General features: G+C 45.3%; 1 protein-coding gene across 4 annotated transcripts in view; it reads left to right on the forward strand.

The window, feature by feature from the left end:
• Positions 1-22,668, forward strand: part of UBXN8 (UBX domain protein 8) — a 65,076-nt gene that overhangs the window by 6,106 nt on the left and 36,302 nt on the right. For all 4 annotated transcript variants that reach the window (XR_012802128.1, XR_012802129.1, XM_075603932.1 and 1 more), the window contains exons 2-3: positions 2,540-2,668; positions 10,314-10,384. Coding sequence is in view for 2 of the 4 variants with exons in the window: in XM_075603932.1 (XP_075460047.1) it covers positions 2,540-2,668; positions 10,314-10,384 (200 nt within the window). In the remaining 2 variants the exon portion in view is untranslated. The remainder of the gene's footprint in view (positions 1-2,539; positions 2,669-10,313; positions 10,385-22,668) is intronic.

The raw sequence follows: 22,668 nt of genomic DNA on the forward strand, positions 1-22,668 counted from the left end.
ACATAATTAATCTCAAAAGAGAATTGCAGATACAGTAGTAAAAGTTGAGTCCATGGACTTTGCTGGGTTTGGCTGCTGTCCCAGTGCATTCTACAGCGCACGGCTCGGCGTGCGCTGTACGAACAAGTACCACCCCTCAATGGGGCTGGACCCACTAGGTACATTGGCGCTCATTTGGCAGCCACGCTCTACAACTGGTTTTTCCAAATACAACAAAATTGTATTTGTAACTTGCGGTTCAGCCAATGAGGGTGAACCAGCGGCGTGAGGTAATGGCCACGCCCATGCAAAAACCCCGCCATGCCCCCCCCCATCGCAATCTCTGCCTCTCTCCACAGACCGCAGAGCACGATGCAACAGACCATAGAAACTTTTGGAAACTTTTTAGGATGTGTAAGAAATGGCTGCTTCGGTAATAACTAAAAATTAGCCATCTAAAAATGCATATATTTGCGGTTGTCATTTCTATACTTTCTTTTCTTTCTACAATTCCATGTTTAAATGTACTTTACAGTGATGTTGACATAATGCTATCTGGGGTGTTGTTTGATCAGTGTGCCTCTTTTGTTCCCCATTACCTTTTCACGTGTGATATTCTATCATATGTAATACAGTTGAAATTAATGCAGCGTAGGACAGTTAAATACTGAAGAAGTGGAACAACTGTTGCTTAGATGCAGCTCTCATCTGCAAGGTTGTGACCTTCAAAAGGAATTCACTTTTAATGTGATATTCTTTCCCGGTTTCCTGCTAGGGGTGACTCTTCCAAGCCCCCACTGCTGCACCTTCCTTCAATACAACCCATGCTATACTCCTTTCATTTATTGCCTACTGCTTGGAAACACAGCAGAAAAAAAGGGTTAGAGGGTCCGGGAAGGGCAGGGACTTGGAGAGAATAGGCAGGTAGTATTAATCATTGTCATGGAAATTGTAAGAATTGGGGCATATGTTTAAAACATCAAGCTCACAATTGTGCAACATGTCTGCCTTGATATGTATTCCTAGGAATGAAACTACCTTCAACTGACCTGCTCCCCACAACACTTAATGTGCTGTAAGGTGTCTTCCGGTGCTGAAAGTGCAGAAGAGCATGAACTTGTATTTTTCTGATGTGCACAGAAATGCATTCATTAAATTTGCCCTGTATAGATACAATATTCTAATTTATTACTAGTTTTATTGAGATCAGGAACATGGAACATTTTATAGCTGAGCAGGAGGAGCCAATGGGCCTGACGGGAAATTGTGTGACAACTAAAATGTTCAAGGTGTGATTCCTATTCTCAAGTCAGGTGTTGTACACAAACAAGGCTATTTCTACAGCACCTAAAAGGCTACAAATGGTGATAAACACCCAAAAAAACACCCAAAAAGTTATATTGGAACGGTGCTTCCACAGAAATGCAAAAGTGGATTGGTGACTAATAATCAAACGTGAATGGATTGATGAGTATTTAGGGAATATTCAGACACTTATCAAGTACATATATATGTATTGGAATATATCAAGTGCGCAGAAACAATGTGGTCAGAAAGTGTCTTATATATGCAGCCCCAATGCTGGTTTTAACACAAAAATAGATATCATATGATAGAAAATGCATTTGGCGCAATAAGACAATACAGTGTATTATAGAACCCCTTAGTAATTGAGGGACTAGAATGTTGATAGTAGGTCATAAGTGTCCTGCCCGCAATAAGCACTATAGAAATTCAAACTCACGTGAACTAGAAAAACTGTATACTGTTTAGATTGTCAATAAAAAATTACTAGAAGTTCATAAGTGTTGAACAACATTAGTGTGTCAAGTTCTTCTCTGTAACTCTACTGATATAGCACACTGAAAAAATACCTGTCGCTTAGTGTCCCAAAGCGAACCATGTGGTAAGAAACCGCAGCTTTTCATCAGATGTATTAGCTTCCGTCACCTTGGGATTCAGAGAGTTAGGGATCATTTGATAAACAGACCTACAGGTGTTGATTCCCCTGCATATTAGCAGGGCTAGGAGATTCTCACGGGTTCTGGGGGTTAAGTGTAATAGTGCTCCGCTGGTTAGCAGACCTCAATTAAATCATCACCCTAAGTGGTCACCTGTACACTAGGCAATGGCAGCTCCAGCTCTTCTCCGATACACCGCGTCTCTCCGGTCCCACTGGTACGCCTCCATGACTGCTCCACCGGACACTGTCTTCATGGTCCTGACACACACTGCCACAGTTTTGGGATATGCTTTATTGGAACTTACATATTGTAAGGGGGATACCTTAAGAGCCAAGACCATTTAGAGTCACACATACACGTGTGCACTATTATATTTATTTTTTGGGGTGATTTCGACTTATATTCCCTCCAGATCTTCTAAAGAATCTATGCAAATGGTGATAACACATAGTTCTGTAATGTGATAAGATGAATGTCTTCAGCTATTTGTACTTAAAGCTATCAATGGGGCCTAATGTGCTGAATCATTTCTGTGACAATAGTAGTATGTGTTTTATAACATAAATCATAAGCCCTTTTTGTGTTTTATTTTACAGATGTGAAAGAGCTTGTTCTTTGGGCGGGGAGGTTTTTCTTGGTCCTAGCTGTTCTTACTTTGATCATTTCCCTTGTGATTCCATGGATTCCTTCATCTCCTGTATCGCGATCCAACAGCTCTCGTACGGGTAAGGCCCTACAGATACTCGTCACAAGTATAAATTGCCAATGTGGAGGCGTGCAGGACAGAAATTCATGCTTGTGTTAATTTAGTAAGTAATTGTAATACCCCATAATGGCATTATGGTTAACCACTCGTGTGGCAGTTGGACAGTAACCAATTGATCTGCAATGCGTTGCTGGTCTCCTGGCATTAGAGGGGTTCCATGTACTTACCACCCTCACACTCACTCTGTGTTATATTGGGTAAATTACCTGATCTCATCTTACCCATTTATCAGTAATTGTGTTGTAACAATATCATTTTTTTTAATTCTTCCGTTCCAGATTCACCAACATTTGTTAAAATCAGCCATAATGACCTAATTTGCATCTTGTTTCTTTTGTCAGTAATGCAGGGAAACGGCGACAGTCACAATTTAAGTTCCCTAAATACAGTAATATCAAAAAAATCACATGCAAATACAATATAGGTTTACCATAGGGTAATGTAATATAAATGATTATTTGTATAATATTAATGATTCAATAATGATTCCTTAATATAACCATTATTACCCTATGGCAGAAAAGTCATTTGAGATACCTGATGTTCTTCAAATACATGGCAAAGGCAGACCTTCAGGCAATTAAGTGGTTTAACAAGTACACACCTACACTGCTTACTTCCCCCCTCATGCATAGTAACGAGACTAGTAATGTAAGTCATTGTTTGACAATGCCTTAACACCTTGTTTGCTACAAGGGTTAGTAACTCCATCCTCCCCTCCCCTGTTTTTTTCCCACACGACATTATCGATTCCTTTATATGAGTGGTAGCCACATCTCTCTTACATCACATTGGGGAAAGAAGTCCAAAGATGTGGGACGTCATAAGTAAAGGTTGCAAATGTGGTAAAGCAAGCAATATGATTGGTGACAGTCTCCATAAAAGGGCCACACTCTCCCATACCACCTCAGTCGTCGGCTGGGAGAGGACATGTGAATGACTCCAGTTACTGTACAAAGAAAATAATAAATGATGAAAAATTTAGAGACAAAGAAAAAGGAGTCTTCAAGCAACTGGGTACACAATGGTTTCAATCAAGGATGGGAATTGTTAGTGTTTGGACAGGTTGGAGTGGATTACAGTCGGCCATCGGGCTCCGGACTTGTTTTATTTTTTACCTTGGGTCATCAAGAGGCAAATAAAGTATTATAATTTTTACAATTATGGATTCATTCATTTTTTTTTTTTTTCCCAACTTAAATTTTTTTATTTTGTTCAGATAATAATATACATACAGTGAGTATGGTAACGGCAAAGTACAGGTTCGGCTTACTGTATGTGCTATTCCCGTTTGTGAGCGATTAGACACCTACAGACAGACTGGGTAAACGGACAGACGAACAGGGGGGGCTTCTGGCCAGGGGGTGGAAGGGGAGAACAAAGGGGGGGATGGGGGTGCGGGGTAAGTTTCTCCTCTTGTGGTTCCGCCTCTGCCTCACCTTCGCTGGTTCTCTGCGTCTGGGGAATCATTGCGTGCCCCGTAGGACAGCCGCATAACAGCCTCTAGGCCCTATTCGCTCTCTTATAAGTCCTACCTGGGGGTCTCGGGGGGGGGGGGGTTAGCTATGTATGTCTTGGGTGCCGCTCTTGGGCGCTCCCTCATGAGAAAACGCATTTTCTCCTATTAAAGCCAAATTGTGGTCCGTTCTACTCCCGGGATGTCTGTTTGGGCTAACCACGGTAGCCAGACTTTTTGAAAATTTTCACCAGTGTCGTTGACCAAACTTGTCAACTTCTCCATCTGGCAATCTGACCAAATTCGATTTCTAATGTTTGTAATTGGAGGGATTGTATTCTGTTTCCATCGTGCTGCGATCTCCCCCCTAACCGCCATAGCAAAGTGAGCTATCAGTTTGTTTTCTCCTTTGGTGAACCCATCTGCTGGTCTGTTCAGGAGGAACAGCCATGGGTCTAATGGGACGGGTTTACCTGTAATCTTATTCAACCAGTCTTTAATTGAGTCCCAGACTGGGACGATTTTGGGGCATGACCACAGCATGTGTAACAGATCTGCCTGCTGTCCACATTGTCTCGGACACAATGGGGAGTAACTGGGCAGGAATTTAACTAGTTTTGTGGGAGTGTGGTACCATCGCATCATTACCTTATATGCGTTCTCCCTTAAGGTTGTGCATATAGAACTTTTGGAGGTCGCCGTCACTATTTTTGTCCATTCCTCAACCTCTAATTCCTCTCCTAGGTCTGTCTCCCATTTAGTCATGTATCTTGTTTTGTCCGTCACTGTCGTGCTAGACCCGGTTACCTCTTTGTACATCTGCGATGTGAGTCCCGCCATGGATGTCCCTGATCGACAGAGCTTTTTGAAATTTGTCATGGGGGTCTGTGGCTGAACTTTTTGATAGAACGCCCTGATCTGGAGGTATCTAAAGATCTTGGCATTCGGGATATTATGGTCAGATTTAATTATTTCGAATATTTGTATGCCTTGTCTCCCCTCCAGATCTATCAACCTCTTAATGTTTTTTAGTTTCCAGATAGTGAATTCCGTACTGGACTGGCCCGGAGCAAAGAGTGGGTTGTTCCATAATGGCGTCATACCCGACGCCCTGCTAGTCAGTGCGCATTTGAGCCAAGTACCCTCCCATATCGAGAGCGAGTTGGTCATCGAGGATAGCGGCAGTTTGGTGCCTCTACGCACCTTTTTGGGGTACCAAATCAAATGCTCCAGGTCTAATGGGGAACGTGCCTCTTGTTCTAACGCGACCCATCTTTTAGAGTCTGGGTTAGTGTGCCACTGCACAATTTGACATAATTGGGCCGCCTTGTAATAGGACAACAAACAAGGTACCGCTAGCCCTCCCGCCCCCGTTTGTTTGCGCATTATTTGTTTGCTCACCCTCGCCTTCTTTCCTCCCCAGATAAATTTATCTATCTCGGCTTGGATTGAGAGAGTGTCCTTCAAGCCTATTGGCACTGGTAGGGTTTGGAAAAGATACAGTAGGCGAGGGAGCAAATTCATTTTAACGCAGTGGATTTTGCCAATCCATGAGATTTTATGTTTAGCCCACCTTTTGATGTCCTCTCTCACAGTCCGCATCAGTCGTGGATAGTTTGCCTGATAAATTGTGCTATATGTCTGGGTGATATTAACCCCTAGATATTTAATTTGGTGTTGTTGCCAGCGGAAGTTGAAGTTTATGGCAATTAGCTTTTCAACATGCTTGGGGAGATTTATGTTAATAGCCTCCGATTTGCTCTGATTAATTTTGAACCCGGAGACCCTATTGAAACGCCCCAACAGATCGAACAGGTTTGGTAGAGAGGTAAGGGGCCTGGATATTGTCAGGAATACATCATCCGCATATAGTGCCACCTTATGCGACTGGTTTCCGATATCAATACCTGTGATGTCTTTGTTATCCCGTATCTGGGCCGCCAGCGGCTCCATACACAGTGCAAAGAGGAGGGGGGAGAGCGGGCATCCCTGTCTCGTTCCGCTCTTAATTTGGAAGGGATCCGAAGCGAATCCCTGATGGGTAACCCTTGCCGACGGGGCTGAGTAGAGAGCGAATATAGCTTTTATCAATTTGTCTCCCATGCCAAACGCCCCAAGCGTGGCTTCCAGATATGGCCAGTCTATCCTATCAAACGCTTTTTCCGCATCCAGACTAAGCGCCATAACTGGTATAGATTTGGAATTGGCTATCTCTATCAGATCAATGATTCGTCGGGTATTAGCAGATGCTGTCGACCCTGGATAAATCCGACTTGATCTGGGTGCACTAGTCTGGGTAGGATGAGACTCAATCTATTGGCCAATAATTTGGCATAAATTTTGATGTCCGAATTAATCAGGGATATAGGTCTGTAGCTTTTACAGTCCTGGGGGTCTTTCCCTGTCTTATGTATTACTGAAATGGACGCTTGGAGCATCTGGCTAGGGAATGGGGACCCGTTCAGCACTTGATTAAACATACGGAGGAGATATGGGGACAATTGTTTCCTGAACTTTTTGTAATAAAGATTCGAGTATCCGTCGGGACCCGAGGCTTTAGAGGGTTTCAGGTTTTTAATAACCTCTGATAATTCCTCCATTGTGAAATCTCTACCTATCACCTCTCTATCTGACCTGCTCAAACCGGGTATGTTTGCGTTTTTCAGGAAACTCCGTAGGGCCTCCGTTGTCCCAGTAGATCGGGCAACCTTTTCCCCATCGTATAATTTTGCGTAGAAGGCTTTAAATTCCCCTACAATTTGCTTGGGATTGGCCGTGACCCCCTCCCCCCCCCCCCCCTGTTTCCCGCCGCAAGGCTTGTATGTTATAATTATTTGTTTTGGAGTTAATCATGTTAGCCAGCAAGGTATCTGGTTTGTTTGCTTTTTCAAAGAATCTTCTCTTTGACCAACTTAACGATTTCTCGGCCTGGGAGGTGAGGAGTAGGTTCAGTTTAATCTGAGTGTCTTTAATTTGCTGTAGAGTCACCGCATTTGGTGTTCGTCTATGTTGTTCCCAAAGCTGCTTTAACTCTGCTTGTTCTTTAATAATTTTTGCGTTGCTTTCTTTTTTCTTTTGGGCCGCTATACTAATCAAAACCCCCCTCAGTGTTGCTTTATGTGCCTCCCAGAGGGTTATATGTGAGTCAACGCTACCTTTATTTTCACTAAAGAAGTACTTGATCGCCTCTTTGATCTTTCTTTCCAAATCGGGGATCTTTAGAAGGGAATCATTTAATTTCCAATTTGCTCGTGGCCTTTCCAGCCCTATCTGAGTGCACCTTAGCTCGATCGGTGCGTGATCAGACCATGAAATATCATGGATCCCAGAATGGGTGATCGCGGGGACCAGTCTACTAGATACAAAAAAGTAATCGATTCTGCTAAATGAGTCATGGGGATGTGAGTAGAAAGTGTATAGCCTTTCTAGCGGGTGTGTCTCCCTCCATGCAGCTATTAGTTGTAGGTCCTTTAATCCTTGTTTTAGCGCTGAAGGTCGTGTTTTGGATTTATGACTATGGGGACCTGACCTGTCCAGGGCTGCATTCATAGCCGTATTGAAATCTCCCAGGATTATAGCCTCTTTGCTAAAAAATTTCAGAACGTCGAACGTCCTCGTAAAGAAGTCTGACTCATGAGCACTTGGGGCATATATCGTTGCTACTGTTATTGGTTGTGCATTTATGGATCCTATGAGCATCAAGAATCTGCCGTCCTGATCCTTTTTCACTTTATCCACCACTAATCCTACCCTATTATGGATCAGGATTGCTACCCCCCACTTTTTTTCTGTAGCAGAGGATAGAAATACCTGTTTATACTGCTTGTCAAAGTATTTAGGAGAACTAGTGGTGCCGAAGTGTGTTTCCTGGAGTAGTATAAAGTCTGCCCCCTTTTTTTTGTAGTCGGTGAGTGCTAGCTTACGTTTACATGGGGAGTTTAGACCCTTAGTGTTGTGCGATATAAAAGTTAAAGGCATGATGGTGCTGGGTACTGACCTTGTGCTCCGAATGCTACATTCTGATATGTCGGACCTCTACGGGGCCGTTTCTGTTCCTCTGCAGTACTCTGCTCTTTGCGGGGCGTCAGCGGAGGACCACTTGTGTAGGAGACAGTGTGGGGTGGGGTAGACACATCGGGTACATGGGACACAGAGGGAAAAAAGAACACATAAAACACAAACATCAGTGTGGGAGAGTAGTCGGTGGCATGGAACCACTTTCTCTCCCTTGCCTGTGGGTTGGTGGATCCCTGGATCTCGCCTTCTGTCTTCTGCCTCCTCCGCAGGGCCGTCTTGATCCACCTCTTCCCCAGGACTTCCTCAGGATCTAGGGCAACTGCCCCAGCCCAAGAGTAGACACGCACGGCGACTTTGGGACCGCCGTCCCAGCCGACAAACCAATAACTTTATTAGTCCAAACTGTATTGGTAAATATTTTCAGGTATCAACAAGTCAATGAAAAACCTCTAATGCACAAACCTAACCTATTAACGTTAATTACATCAATGTGACCCTGCCTCCCCTTCAACTCCAAACTATCGTGCCACTTGGAACAGCTGCTCCTATTCTTGCCCTGTGTTATGCCCTTGATCCCCCTCATGTCTTTATGGTGTGTCCCTGTCCCCTCTGAGCTTTGCCTCCAGTGCTGTCCACCACCTTGCTATGTCTATGCATCCCTCTCTTTCTCTGGGTCCTTCTACCCTCACTTCCTTTTAATCCTCTTCTCTCTACCCTTAAGCCCCTTCCTCAAGCCCCTTCCTCATCTTCCACCTCCCTCCCTGTTGCCAGCTCCCCTGTTCCTCTGCCCCCCCTTCCTGATCTTACATCCAGCTCCTCCGCTGAGGATTTTTGTGATTGGGGTAAGTTGCTTCCTTTTCAGCAGGGTGGTGGGGGAGATATCCTGAAATACCTGGATTTTGTGTGATTCGAATGTGGGGTTGTTACGAGTCATTTGACAAAAGGATTCCTTTATTTTGAAATAATGGAAGCGAGCAATAATGTCTCTCGGGGGGTCTCCCTGCTGTGGCCTGGATCTTAAGGCTCTGTGGCAGCGATCTAGTTGAAGCTTCTGTGTCGATTTGTCAGGCATAAGCTGGGTCAGCCACCGACCCACGAAGTCTTCCGGATCGGGCTCTTCCTCTGAGACCCCCCTTATCCTAACATTGTTGCGTCGCTTCCGGTTCTCTGAGTCCTCCTGTTTGTCTAGGAGGTCGCGGATGGTGTCTTTGACTTGAGACAGTTGCCAGTACGTTTTATGGAGGGACTTGATGGTTGAGTCTAGCTTCTTTTCAAGGGAGTCCGTGCGGGCTCCAATACTGCCAATGTCTGCTTGCAAGGCAGCCACCTCCGATTGTAGGCATTTTTTGATGTCGGTGCAGAACTCTTGCATGTCCCGTCTTCGCATAATCTGGTTCCCGCGATCATTTTCCCCTTCTTCCTCCGAGTCTGATCCGCTTGGCGGGGGGCCCTCATGACTTTTGGCGCGCGCCTGTTCTCCCTTTCCAAAGTAATCAGTCAGTACCGTGGAGGGGCGCTTTGAGCATGTCCCCTTCGACATCCTGAGGGTATCCGGGAGTTGTATGTGAGATTTTGGTGAAAATCGGGTAGGTTTTAGTGCATTTATTATTTATTTCTTGTCGGCTGAGAACGGAGCTATGAACTTAAGCGTCCATTCAGTCCGTTGTCGCGCATGCGCAACCCTATTTTTTTTTTTTAATGGTTGGGCATTGCCTTACTAGATTATAAAAATTGAATAAGTTCTAGGAATTAATTGATCCTAAAGAGCATGGAAGAATTCAATGTGCATGGGGTAAAGGAGGGTCTTTTTTTTTTCTTCTTCTTTAACACCTGTATACAATGTATGTATACAAATACTGACTGGCTACAAGGTGCTGTGACCATCTCTCCCGTGTCAATGGAACGTCATGTATGGGCAATGTAAATATATCTGGAACCATGAAATTGAGAGTTGCTTCTAGTGTGGCCATTGGAGACCTCACGGTATCCAATGATGTCAAAAGATAACTTGTACGTTGCAAAAACATTGTATTAATTCATTTTCTGTTTTTTTACCCACAATTTTGCTCAATGTATTTATAGCTATGAACAGGCTGGTAATACCCACCTCTTTTCTATTTTTATCCTCTAGTGCCAGAAGATGAAATGGACCAACATCAAAAGCTTGTAAGAAAAGAGCAACAGGAACAATTAAGCGAAAAGGTAAAGGGAGCAAATGTAGTAAGCTTTTTTCAGATATGCTCCATTTGGACTAAATATTGACTGCTTGTTCAGCTAAAATCTTTGTACAGTATAGGTCAGTAAAGTGACACAAATTATTTTCGTTTTGTCCAGAATTTGTAAGAGCGGTGGTTGATTTTGTCTTTTCGTTCAATATCCTCATGCACCTTAAAATATATTTTATGACTTAAACTTATTTAAAGTTTAAGGTGAAACCATTTAAAGCAGCATTCCCCTGTAACCACCGTAAAAATAAATGTTTCCTTTCTTTGCATCAATGTCACTCTTGGTCAATTTTCTGGTTGCATTCTGGGTTTGGTTTGCATACCAGGGAAATTAAAATGGCCGCTGCCATCCACACACATTAAAACAGTGAAATAATAAATAAATACAAATTGACATTTAAAAATGCAGATCAGCATAATGTAAACAAACGGTCCGTATTCTGAATTCATTTTTGAGATTTGTAGTGGGTTACTGAGGTGCTTTCTTTATGCTTGTGTAGCCCCTTTCCCTGTGTCTAAGGGAACTAGGTGCGCTGGATACCTGTCTGACGTACAGGAGGCCTGATCCTCCGCCACTGGGAGCCTGGGGTGGTCCTGTTCCATCTGGCGACAGCGCCTCCACCTGGAAGGGATCCTAGCTCAGCTGGATAACCCCTTCCCAGGAACAATACTGGCAGTAAATAGACACACACAGGTATCCCCAACTTATATTTACTGACATACACATACGCATACCCCCACAATACAATAACACCACCCTGGTGGAACCCCCCAAAGTTCTGAGGTGTCCGCAGAATCAAGTCCACCCAAAGTGTGTGGAGTAGCACTACCCACTGTGTGTATGGCCGTTGGTGCATATTATAGATACCTCCCTGGGCACTCCTGTACCCAGGTACCACTGAACAACCAAGGATCCGTCTGATTCCACGACGGAAGTCTCCACAAAGCCGCTGCTCCAAGCGCATCCAATCCACCGCGTGGGGTGAACTCCCACTGGAGGGTCTCACTGTTAGTCTCTGATTTTATTTATATATATATATATATATATATATACTGTATATACACACAGTGGTTGACAAATAACCAAAAAATCTACTCGCCCAACAAAAAAAATCTATTCGCCACCTAGTACCAAACGTGTGCTGCTTGGGCCAATGCTTACTCGCCCGGGGGTTAAATCCACTCGCCTGGGGCGAGCAAATGTATAGGTTTGTCGAACAGTGTGTGTGTGTGTGTGTGTGTGTGTGTGTGTGTGTGTGTGTGTGTGTGTGTGTGTGTGTGTGTGTGTATATATATATATATATATATATATATATATATATACCATACGATACCGGTTGCAACACGACATCAAGGGACAGCACGCAGGTAAGTAAATCAAAAATGTTCTATATTTGATAGAAGACACAAAAACCGACGTTTCGGTCCCCCAGTGGGACCTTTCTCAAGGTGGTGCAATTGAATGCAGTGCACAATACATATATATACCCCAAACCCCAGTGCAATTCAACAAAACCAATCACAGTTAATTAGCCTCACCTGCCTATGTGACATGCATCCACAGTATCAGCAGGTAAAGAGCATCCATTTTGAATATATTAACTCTATATTTGTTTACCTGATATGTGTTTAGGCATGCGCAAAAAGGCTCAGGAATTGCATAATGTTACTGCTGAGAGACTACATAAGTCTGCCAGACCCAGCGATATCTTGGATAACCGGAGAGAGTGCGCATGGGCTAAACTGATCTGGAGCTGATACCTGGATAGATTAACTATTTCAGGGACGTGCAAAATACACATTGTAACTGCAAGTTAAGCGAAACATGTGAAACACCTGATGTGCTCACCATAAATGTGCAAAAAAATGTGAGGGATTAAAACATATATACACACGTGTGGATGACGTGGCTGACTGGAATCTAGGACAATATATAAATGCTGAAAGCACTGAGCCATATAACGCCTAATGCATAGTGTAAGAAATGATAATGCAATAATGACTCTATGCATCATGTCAGGAAGCGACACCTTAAAAAACCAACAAAAATACATAATGCAGACAATGTCAAATAGAGAAACTGGTAATAAATTAGAATACATGCTGTGTCACACTCTCAGCAAACATTGCTACAGGTGGCTCTTGACTAAAAGGGACCTGAGGTATCTGACACACTGTAATGCACCAGCATACATAAAAAGTGAAATCGTGCATCAAAGCATAATAATTTGCACAAACAAAAAAGACAGTATATAAATGCTGAAAGCACTCAGCCATAGAACGCATAATGCGTATTGTAAGAAATGATAATGCATTGATGACTATTTATCTTTTCAGGGAGCGACACCTTAAATACCAACATAAACACATAATGCAGACACTGTCACATGGAGAAACTAGTGATAAATGCTGTGTGACTCGCTCTCAGCAAACATTGCCACAGGTGGATCTTGACTGCAAGGGACCTAAGGTGCCAGACATGATGGAGGAAATGTGGCTAACTGGCTGACACCCCAAGGCAGTATGCGCTGGTTTTGCTGTTAAAGATGAATCCTAGTATCAGCAGGCAGCTCAATGGGCCAGGTGCGGAGATTACAGGAAACAGCTTAATCTGAAGTCCTCATTTAGACCCCGTGGGCTCAATGTGCCCAAACTGTAGATGAGTCTGGCTTCAAGCTGTAGTAGTGTCCTGTTGCGATTCCCTCCTCTCCCCGAAGTCCGTGCCTGGGCAATTGGCATACAACGCAAGGTGGCGAGCCCATGCCTCTTCTCTTTGTAATGTCTTGCTACTGGTTGATGTGACAAATCCTCCTTGTTTTCAGTATCAGCCAGTGCCTTCCGTATGGCAGAACGATGTAGGGCTAATCTCTCTTTAAGCATCCTCATTGTCTTTCCCACGTAATAAAGGCCACATGGGCATTGTATAAAATATACAACGTATTTGGATTCACAATTCATTGTATCCTTGATCTTCTGGCGGATGCCAGTGTGAGGGTGTGGATAGGAATTCCCCAATATCAAGTACTGGCAGTTGATGCAACCGTGACATTTATACACGCCTGCTGGTCTGGATAGCCACATTGGTTTTGCAGCATACTTGGCGGTAGGATCTGCTTTTGTAAGGTAGTCGCCCAGGTTTCGGCCCCTTTGATAGCAGAATCTGGGTGGTTTGATAAAGTTGTTGCCAATCACTTTGTCATTGGTCAAGATGTGGCTATGCTTACGTATGCACCTCTTGATGAAGCCAGATGCCGTACTGAAGGTGCTTCTAATGTTGAACCGGTTATCGTCAGTCTTTTGGTCTTTGGGTGTCAGCAACCTGCTTCTGTCCACACTTTTGGCCTGCTCCAAGGCAAGAGAGACATCATTATATGCATATCCCCGCATCAGGAACTTTTCTTTCATCTCTATTAGCGCCTCGTCCAGCTGTGATTGGTCACTTGTGATCCGTATTGCACGCAGAAATTGCGAATATGGCAAGCCTCTCTTCAATGCGCCTGGATGATGGCTGGTTGCTGATAAGAGAGTATTTTTATCTGTTGGTTTTTTATAAAGTTTAGTGGCTAGCGATCCATTGGATTTATAGACAATTGTGTCGAGAAAAGACACCTCTTCTTTGCTGAAATTAACAGTGAAGCGGATGGTAGAGGGTATTGTGTTAAGTTGATCTACAAACAATAATAGATCTCTTTCTGTGCCATCCCAGATAAAGAACAGGTCATCTATATAACGCAAATATTTGGTAATATTATTTTTGAATGTGTTATTATTCATGATATGCTTCTGCTCATATGTATCCATGAATAAATTAGCATATGATGGGGCCATGTTGGACCCCATCGCAGTGCCCATCAACTGTAAGTAGAATTTATTTTCGAATTTAAAATAGTTTTTATTGAGAATAATGTGCATTAATAGTAACAAGAAATCAGGAGGAGGGCCCTGATGATTGGTGAATTGCGCAAAATGACATCTGCTAGCCTCAATGCCTTCTTCATGTGTGATATTTGTGTATAGACTAGCTACGTCCATGGTCACCAGTATGGTATTGCTTGTAATACCTGATAAGGTACTGAGCTGATTAATAAAATCAGTGGTATCTTTCACAAAAGATTGCATCCTGGTGACCATGGGCTGTAGAAAATAGTCAACGTACTTTGAAATAGAATGTGTCAATGAGCCACGTGCCGATATAATCGGTCTACCTGGGGGTGCAGTTATGGATTTGTGTATCTTAGGTAAGATATAGATAACAGGGATGATGGGGAATGGTTGTTTTAGAAAATTCCCAATAGTTTCAGAGATCCAATTGTTGGTAATGCCCAGATCTATGACCGAATCAATCTCTTTTTTATAAGATGCCGTGGGATCTGACCCCAAACATTTATATTGGGAAGCTGTCCCCAGTTGTCTGAGTATTTCCCCCCGATAGTAGGCGTAAGGCATAACCACAATACCCCCACCCTTATCAGCTGACCTAATGATAATATCCTTATTGCCCTGTAGGGACTTTAGAGCTAAGTATTCCACTTTAGTCAAATTGGAGAAACTGGTGGGGTAGTTCTTTATTTTTGGCCTGGTCTCATTTTCCACTAGACTCATAAAGGTGAGGATATTGTAGTTATGCGTTTGGGGGTCAAATGTACTCTGTGGTCTGAATGAGCTAGATATGTCAGTGTTGGCCATTGAGCTATCGTCTGTCCCTGGTATCCTGCTGAAATAGTCTCTGAGCTTAAGTTGACGGTTTAGTTTATATAGGTCAACCTCCCATTTGAAAGGGTCCTGTCTATGGGTAGGAACAAATGATAGACCTTTATTCAAAAGACTTATTTCAGCGGGGTTGAGGGTATAGTTAGACATGTTAAATATTATGTTTTCTGCTGGTTGCCCTTGTTCCCTCCTCTTGTTTTTGTCTGTCGCAGTTGATATCTGCCGCTTCCGCCCCCCTCTTCTTGTCTTCCCTCTGCGTTGGGTAAACGTTTGGGAAGGGGAGGCTTGCCCTGCCCTAAAAAAGGTTCAGCTAGTGTGTTATCAGGGTTATCAGAGTAATCAGTATCACTTGTGTTATAGGTGCTGTCAGTTGCGCCTGCTTTCTTAGATTTGTTGAAAAAGCGTCTATTGCGTTGTGTAATCTGCGTATTTTCACTGATCCCCAGTAACCATCTATAAACACGTCTTTCCTTGTAATCTGCCTTGACAACCTTTAATTTTTCTTTTTTATATTTAATAATGTTCTCACGATATGCGTCTATGTTTACCTGAATCTTATCAACCCAATCTGTGGATGTATCTATGCTAAGAGTATCCCCGTATTTGGTAGAAATTGTGTCTATTTCTGTTCTTATTTTAATAAGTTCCTTACTGGATTGCTCTATTACCAAAATCATTAAATCAAAGGAGCATTTGTTCAATATGCCTATCCATTTTTTAAGAAACTCAGGATCCCCTCTACCAATTGTGGGTTGATTTTTTATGCGGAAACCTCTTGGTAGTAATTTTTCTCTATGGTAATGTGATAAGGTCACACCGTGTAGATAAGCATCTACCTCTTTTTTCTTTAATTTAATGGTATCATTATATATATCTACCGCTTTATCAGGTCCAAAAACCGCATCAATATCCTCAGTGTATCTGATTTGGGCAATTTCAGCGTCACTGTAACTTACTGTCTCTGATAGATTAGAAAAAATTCCAGCCACGTCATCAAATTGATAAATTCGCACCTTTGATAAAAGCCACAAATCAAAATTAAAGTCAGTCAATTCTTCTGCTCAGTGTGTCAGCTGAGACAGGAGTTCAATAGTGTTCCTGGGTGCCTATGCTCATACCATAGAAATGTAGAATCCAATGCACAGCCGGCACACCATATGCAAGTAAATAAGTTTTGGTGCTTATCCCATAAAGCAATAACAGACCATACGATACCGGTTGCAACACGACATCAAGGGACAGCACGCAGGTAAGTAAATCAAAAATGTTCTATATTTGATAGAAGACACAAAAACCGACGTTTCGGTCCCCCAGTGGGACCTTTCTCAAGGTGGTGCAATTGAATGCAGTGCACAATACATATATATATATATATACCCCAAACCCCAGTGCAATTCAACAAAACCAATCACAGTTAATAAGCCTCACCTGCCTATGTGACATGCATCCACAGTATCAGCAGGTAAAGAGCATCCATTTTGAATATATTAACTCTATATTTGTTTACCTGATATGTGTTTAGGCATGCGCAAAAAGGCTCAGGAATTGCATAATGTTACTGCTGAGAGACTACATAAGTCTGCCAGACCCAGCGATATCTTGGATAACCGGAGAGAGTGCGCATGGGCTAAACTGATCTGGAGCTGATACCTGGATAGATTAACTATTTCAGGGACGTGCAAAATACACATTGTAACTGCAAGTTAAGCGAAACATGTGAAACACCTGATGTGCTCACCATAAATGTGCAAAAAAATGTGAGGGATTAAAACATATATACACACGTGTGGATGACGTGGCTGACTGGAATCTAGGACAATATATAAATGCTGAAAGCACTGAGCCATATAACGCCTAATGCATAGTGTAAGAAATGATAATGCAATAATGACTCTATGCATCATGTCAGGAAGCGACACCTTAAAAAACCAACAAAAATACATAATGCAGACAATGTCAAATAGAGAAACTGGTAATAAATTAGAATACATGCTGTGTCACACTCTCAGCAAACATTGCTACAGGTGGCTCTTGACTAAAAGGGACCTGAGGTATCTGACACACTGTAATGCACCAGCATACATAAAAAGTGAAATCGTGCATCAAAGCATAATAATTTGCACAAACAAAAAAGACAGTATATAAATGCTGAAAGCACTCAGCCATAGAACGCATAATACGTATTGTATATATATAGTGCTTGACAAATCACCCAAAAATCTACTCGCCGAACCAAAAAATCTACTCGCCACCTAGTCCCGCCTCTAATCCCGCCCCCAATCCCGCCCCCAGCCCCGCATTTAAAAAAAAACATAAATGAAATAAATTCCTAGTAAGAACATTCGTTTTTGACATAAGTTTATTTATTGTATTACATTATACTACAATTAGTCCTTGTTTTGTTTTTGTGTGTGTGTGTGTGTGTGTGTGTGTGTGTATATAAATGTCGAATCTAGAAAAAAAATCCAGATGTGAATGACTAGTTTCCTGCACCCCTTAACTACTGCCTGGATGCCCCCGCTTCACAATATTTAAAGCAGCAATCCCACCTGGGATCTTACCTGATCCGCAGACCCTCAATGTCCAGGTACCTCATTCCCGCAATGTTATACATTGGAGGGGATGTGTTCCCTACCTGTCTTCTGGGTTACGGGGGATTCCGATGTCTTCTGTGTGAAGCTTGAGTCAGATCTGGAAGAAAGCAGTATAGGTTATTTCGGTGTAGTATAGGGCAGTTAAGATATACAGGGTAAATAAAATATCCAGATTGTGAGACGGAGAGAGGGAGAGAGGGTGAGAGGCAGGGAGAGAGGGTGAGAGGCAGGGAGAGAGGGTGAGAGACAGGGAGAGGGGGAGAGAGACAGGGAGAGGGGGAGAGAGGGTGAGAGACAGGGAGAAAGGGTGAGAGACAGGGAGAGAGGGTGAGAGACAGGGAGAGAGGGTGAGAGACAGGGAGAGAGGGTGAGAGACAGGGAGAGAGGGTGAGAGACAGGGAGAGAGGGTGAGAGACAGGGAGAGAGGGTGAGAGACAGGGAGAGAGGGTGAGAGACAGGGAGAGAGGGTGAGAGACAGGGAGAGAGGGTGAGAGACGGAGAGAGGGTGAGAGACGGAGAGAGACGGAGAGAGGGTGAGAGACTGAGAGACGGAGAGAGGGTGAGAGACGGGGAGAGGGGTGAGAGACGGGGAGAGGGGGTGAGAGACGGGGAGAGGGGGTGAGAGACGGGGTGAGAGACGGGGAGAGGGGGTGAGAGACGGGGAGAGAGGGTGAGAGACGGGGAGAGAGGGTGAGAGACAGGGAGAGAGGGTGAGAGACAGGGAGAGAGGGTGAGAGACAGGGAGAGAGGGTGAGAGACAGGGAGAGAGGGTGAGAGACAGGGAGAGAGGGTGAGAGACAGGGAGAGAGGGTGAGAGACAGGGAGAGAGGGTGAGAGACGGAGAGAGGGTGAGAGACGGAGAGAGGGTGAGAGACGGAGAGAGGGTGAGAGACGGAGAGAGGGTGAGAGACGGGGAGAGGGGGTGAGAGACGGGGAGAGGGGGTGAGAGACGGGGAGAGGGGGTGAGAGGGGGTGAGAGACGGGGAGAGGGGGTGAGAGAGGGGGTGAGAGAGGGGGTGAGAGACGGGGAGAGGGGGTGAGAGACGGGGAGAGGGGGTGAGAGACGGGGAGAGGGGGTGAGAGACGGGGAGAGGGGGTGAGAGACGGGGAGAGGGGGTGAGAGACGGGGAGAGGGGGTGAGAGACGGGGAGAGGGGGTGAGAGACGGGGAGAGGGGGTGAGAGACGGGGAGAGAGGGTGAGAGACGGGGAGAGAGAGAGGGAGGGTGAGTGAGGGTGGGAAAGACGGAGAGAGGGTGACTGTGGGGTGACTGGGTGGGGGGATGAATGACTGACTGGGTGGGGTGGGGGGATGACTGACTGACTGGGTGGGGTGGGGGGATGACTGGGTGGGGGGATGACTGACTGACTGGGTGGGGTGGGGGGATGACTGACTGGGTGGGGTGGGGGGATGACTGACTGGGTGGGGTGGGGGGATGACTGACTGGGTGGGGTTGGGGGGTACCTCTGGGTCCTACACGCTCTCTCTCTCTCTCTCTCTCTCTCTCTCTCTCTCATACATACACACACACACTCTCATACACACACTCTGTGGGGGGGGGGGCGGAGAGGGGGGGGAAGCGGAGACAGCCACGGGGACCGAGGGGAACACCCCTGCCCCACGCGTGCAGCCACAGGAGCGGAACCGGAGGGCAAGCGGGACAGGGGGGGAAATCTCCTGCTGTCATCTCCTGCCCCGCGCAGCCACGGGGACAGGAGCGGAGACCAGAGGGGAAGCGGGTTTGAGGGGGGAACATTCCCCGCTGTCATCTCCTGCCCCGGGTGTGCAGCCACGGGGACAGGAGCGGAACCGGAGGGCAAGCGGGAGGGGGTGGGAGAAATCCCCTGCTGTCATCTCCTTCCCTGCGCGAGCAGCCACGTGGACAGGAGCGGAGACTGAGGGGATGAGAGGGGAAGCGCGAGCGGGGGACAGGAACCGCGCGCGTGAGGAGCAGCCATTACTTACCCCTGCAGAGAAGGGCTCCATTCCGCGTCACGGCCAATCATCCAGGAGGATATTTTTTTGGAGTTATTTATTTTTTAAATTTGTGGGGTAGGGGGGGGAAGCGGAGACAGCCACGGGGACCGAGGGGAACATCCCTGCTGGCATCGGGAGCAGCCACTGGCACTGGGGGAAAGCGGGGACCGTAGGGCAACCAGGACGGAGGGAACATCGCCCGCTGTCATCTCCTGCCCCGCACGAGCAGCCACAGGGACAGGAGCGGAACCGGAGGGCAAGCTGGACCGGGGGGGGTATGGGGGGAGAAATCCCCTGCTGTAATCTCCTGCCCGACAGGAGCAGAGACTGGAGGGGATGAGGAGGGAAGCGCGGGCAGGAGACAGGGACCGCGCGAGGAGAAGCCATTACTTACCCCTGCAGAGAAGGGCTCCATTCCGCGTCACGACCAATTGGCCAATCAGCCAGGAGGAATTTTTTGTTTGTTATTTATTTATTTTTATTTTTTTTAAATTTGCGCAGAGCAGGGGGAAAAAGAAGCTGGCCATGGGCCAATTTCCGTTCGCGCCTGGCGAGTGGGCGACCGGGTTTGTCGAGCACTGTATATATACACACACACACATATATACATACATACATACATACATAGTGTTCGACAAACCTACATACATACATAGTGTTCGACAAACCTATACATTTGCACGCCTCGGGCGAGTGGATTTAACATCGTGGCGAGCTCCTATTGGCCCAAGCAACACACGTGTGGTACTAGGTGGCGAGTAGATTTTTTTTTTGTTCGGCGAGTAGATTTTTTGGTGATTTGTCACCACCCCAGGAGGTAAGGGGACCTGACTACATCCTCCCCCTGGTGAAGAAACCAACCTCCCCACTTGGGAACAACGTATAACACACACAAATTGATATAATAAAAAATACATATAAGTGTCTACAACTTAACTGATGCAAACTTTAAACAATATTAAATATTTCAGTGAGCATGGTTATTATGGAGGCAAACCTGCTCAGAGACAGCTGCTGAGACTCATAGTGAGGTGTCCCAATGAATCATATGCCACTCTAGTGGGAGGGCGTCTCACTCTCTGACTCCTGCGAGTCTCTTCTGCAGTGTCTTCCTGTGTGAAGATGCTGTCGTGGGCTTCAGGCCCTGACCCTCTCATAAGGAGTAAACTAGTCTCTATAACCTCTCTTTTGGGGAACAAAGCTCGGGCTTCTTGTGTCAAAGGGATGCATGTTGAAGCCGCGGGTCAAGGTACATGAGGCACAGGCCCATTACCCGTTGCTCCTTCGGGAGGTGCCCACTGTCACGGTAGCTTACAGGGTTATAATATACACCAAAATAACTGGGTTGAATTGAATGCGACTGTGATATGATAAAGAAAGTTTATTCCTTCAGGGAAGGTGAACACACAATATTGAACAAATAGCACACAGAATATATACACTTACGTGGGAATGGGGCAATGAAGTAATCAGGATTCGTATTAGCAAATAATCAAGGCATCAGGTATCATTCAGATGTAGTCACGAACAACATTGGGCATAGAGCTGACAATCAGTTATATAGGATTTGGGCTCTATCCCAAACATTGGGTCTCAGATATTGGTTCACAATTATCTGTACCCAATTACCTTTTGCCAGCTAACGTGGGAAGCACTTTGGTACCTGCCCCCATTTTCCTAACCCCACTCAAAAGAGTTTGCGTCACTAAGTTGCCAGATGGGGATCTGGGCCGGGGAAACCTGACTAAAGGTGTGAATTATGGCACTTCATGTGAAAGGCCATGTCCTGCGTTCTCTCCACCCTGTATATACAAACGGGGGGATGAGCCTTTGATCAGTGGCCTTTGTGTAGACACACTGTCGACCCCTGACCATTAACATACCATATGGGTCAGCAGCTTTCGCGGGCTTTCTGCTAGGCATAAAATACAGCATATTTACAATCTTTTATATATATCAAAATATTCCGTTCGGTTGGGCCGAGCGGGCTAAAACTTGCCAGACCCTCATGCCGGAGGGGACTCTACATGGTGGCCAAGTTTCAGCTCGCTGGGACCCACCGAACCGGAGATACAATAATGGACTTTAAAACCGCATGTTACACAAGTTGCCTTTCTCCGCCATTGGAGTCAATGACTAAAACACAATTTAAACAATTATCCATACTCCGTTCGGTTGATCGGAGAGGGCTGGAAATTGCCATGCAATCATGCCGGAGCAGTGACTGCACGGTGGCCAAATCCCAGCCCTCTAGTCCTTACAGAACTGGAGATATGGGTTTTATGTTTTTGCAGTTTTACATTCAGGGTTTTAAAACCACGCGGCTTTTCTCCGCCACTGCTTTCAATGGGGCGACCCTCGTGGCGGCCGTGACCCTTTCCCGTGGCCATTGCCCGTCGGACCCTGTTCGGGTCGAGTAAGGGAGGTCCCCTGAATTAGGAGCACAAAGAAGTGGATCACTACCTGCCCTAGAACCGGAGCTACAATTTTAATATGAATGAACTTGGCCGTGACCAAGTTCCCACGCCAATTTAGTGATCAAAAGCTCTTTATTGAAATTGTATCCGCTTTCAGGGATTGCGGTTTGGCCGGCAGCCAACTCGTTCTTGGAGATCGGACTCGAGGAATCCCCATTGAAAGACATTATTCCATTCATTTCAAAGGAGGAGTTCCGCTCGACCTTTCGGGCGCCACCTGCTGGTCTTTTCTGATACCAGGCCAAAACCATGGAAATCTCCATCGACTTGCATGGAGCTCCAATGGCAACCTATGGGACGGCTGCAAATGGGGATTGTAAAGGCCTGAATGGGAACAAAAGGCCATAAACATGTTAATTCAATTCACCCTTTCCCTCCCGACTTGATCCCAGTGTATGTGTTGGGTGCACACACTGTAAGGGGAGAAATACATGTAACTAGGTGGAAACACATTTTGCACTGAGGCAGGGGAATAAAAACACCAATAAGCATTATAACAGTTAA

Source organism: Ascaphus truei, chromosome 1, assembly GCF_040206685.1.
Source record: "Ascaphus truei isolate aAscTru1 chromosome 1, aAscTru1.hap1, whole genome shotgun sequence".
Classification (NCBI taxonomy): Eukaryota; Metazoa; Chordata; class Amphibia; order Anura; family Ascaphidae; genus Ascaphus; species Ascaphus truei.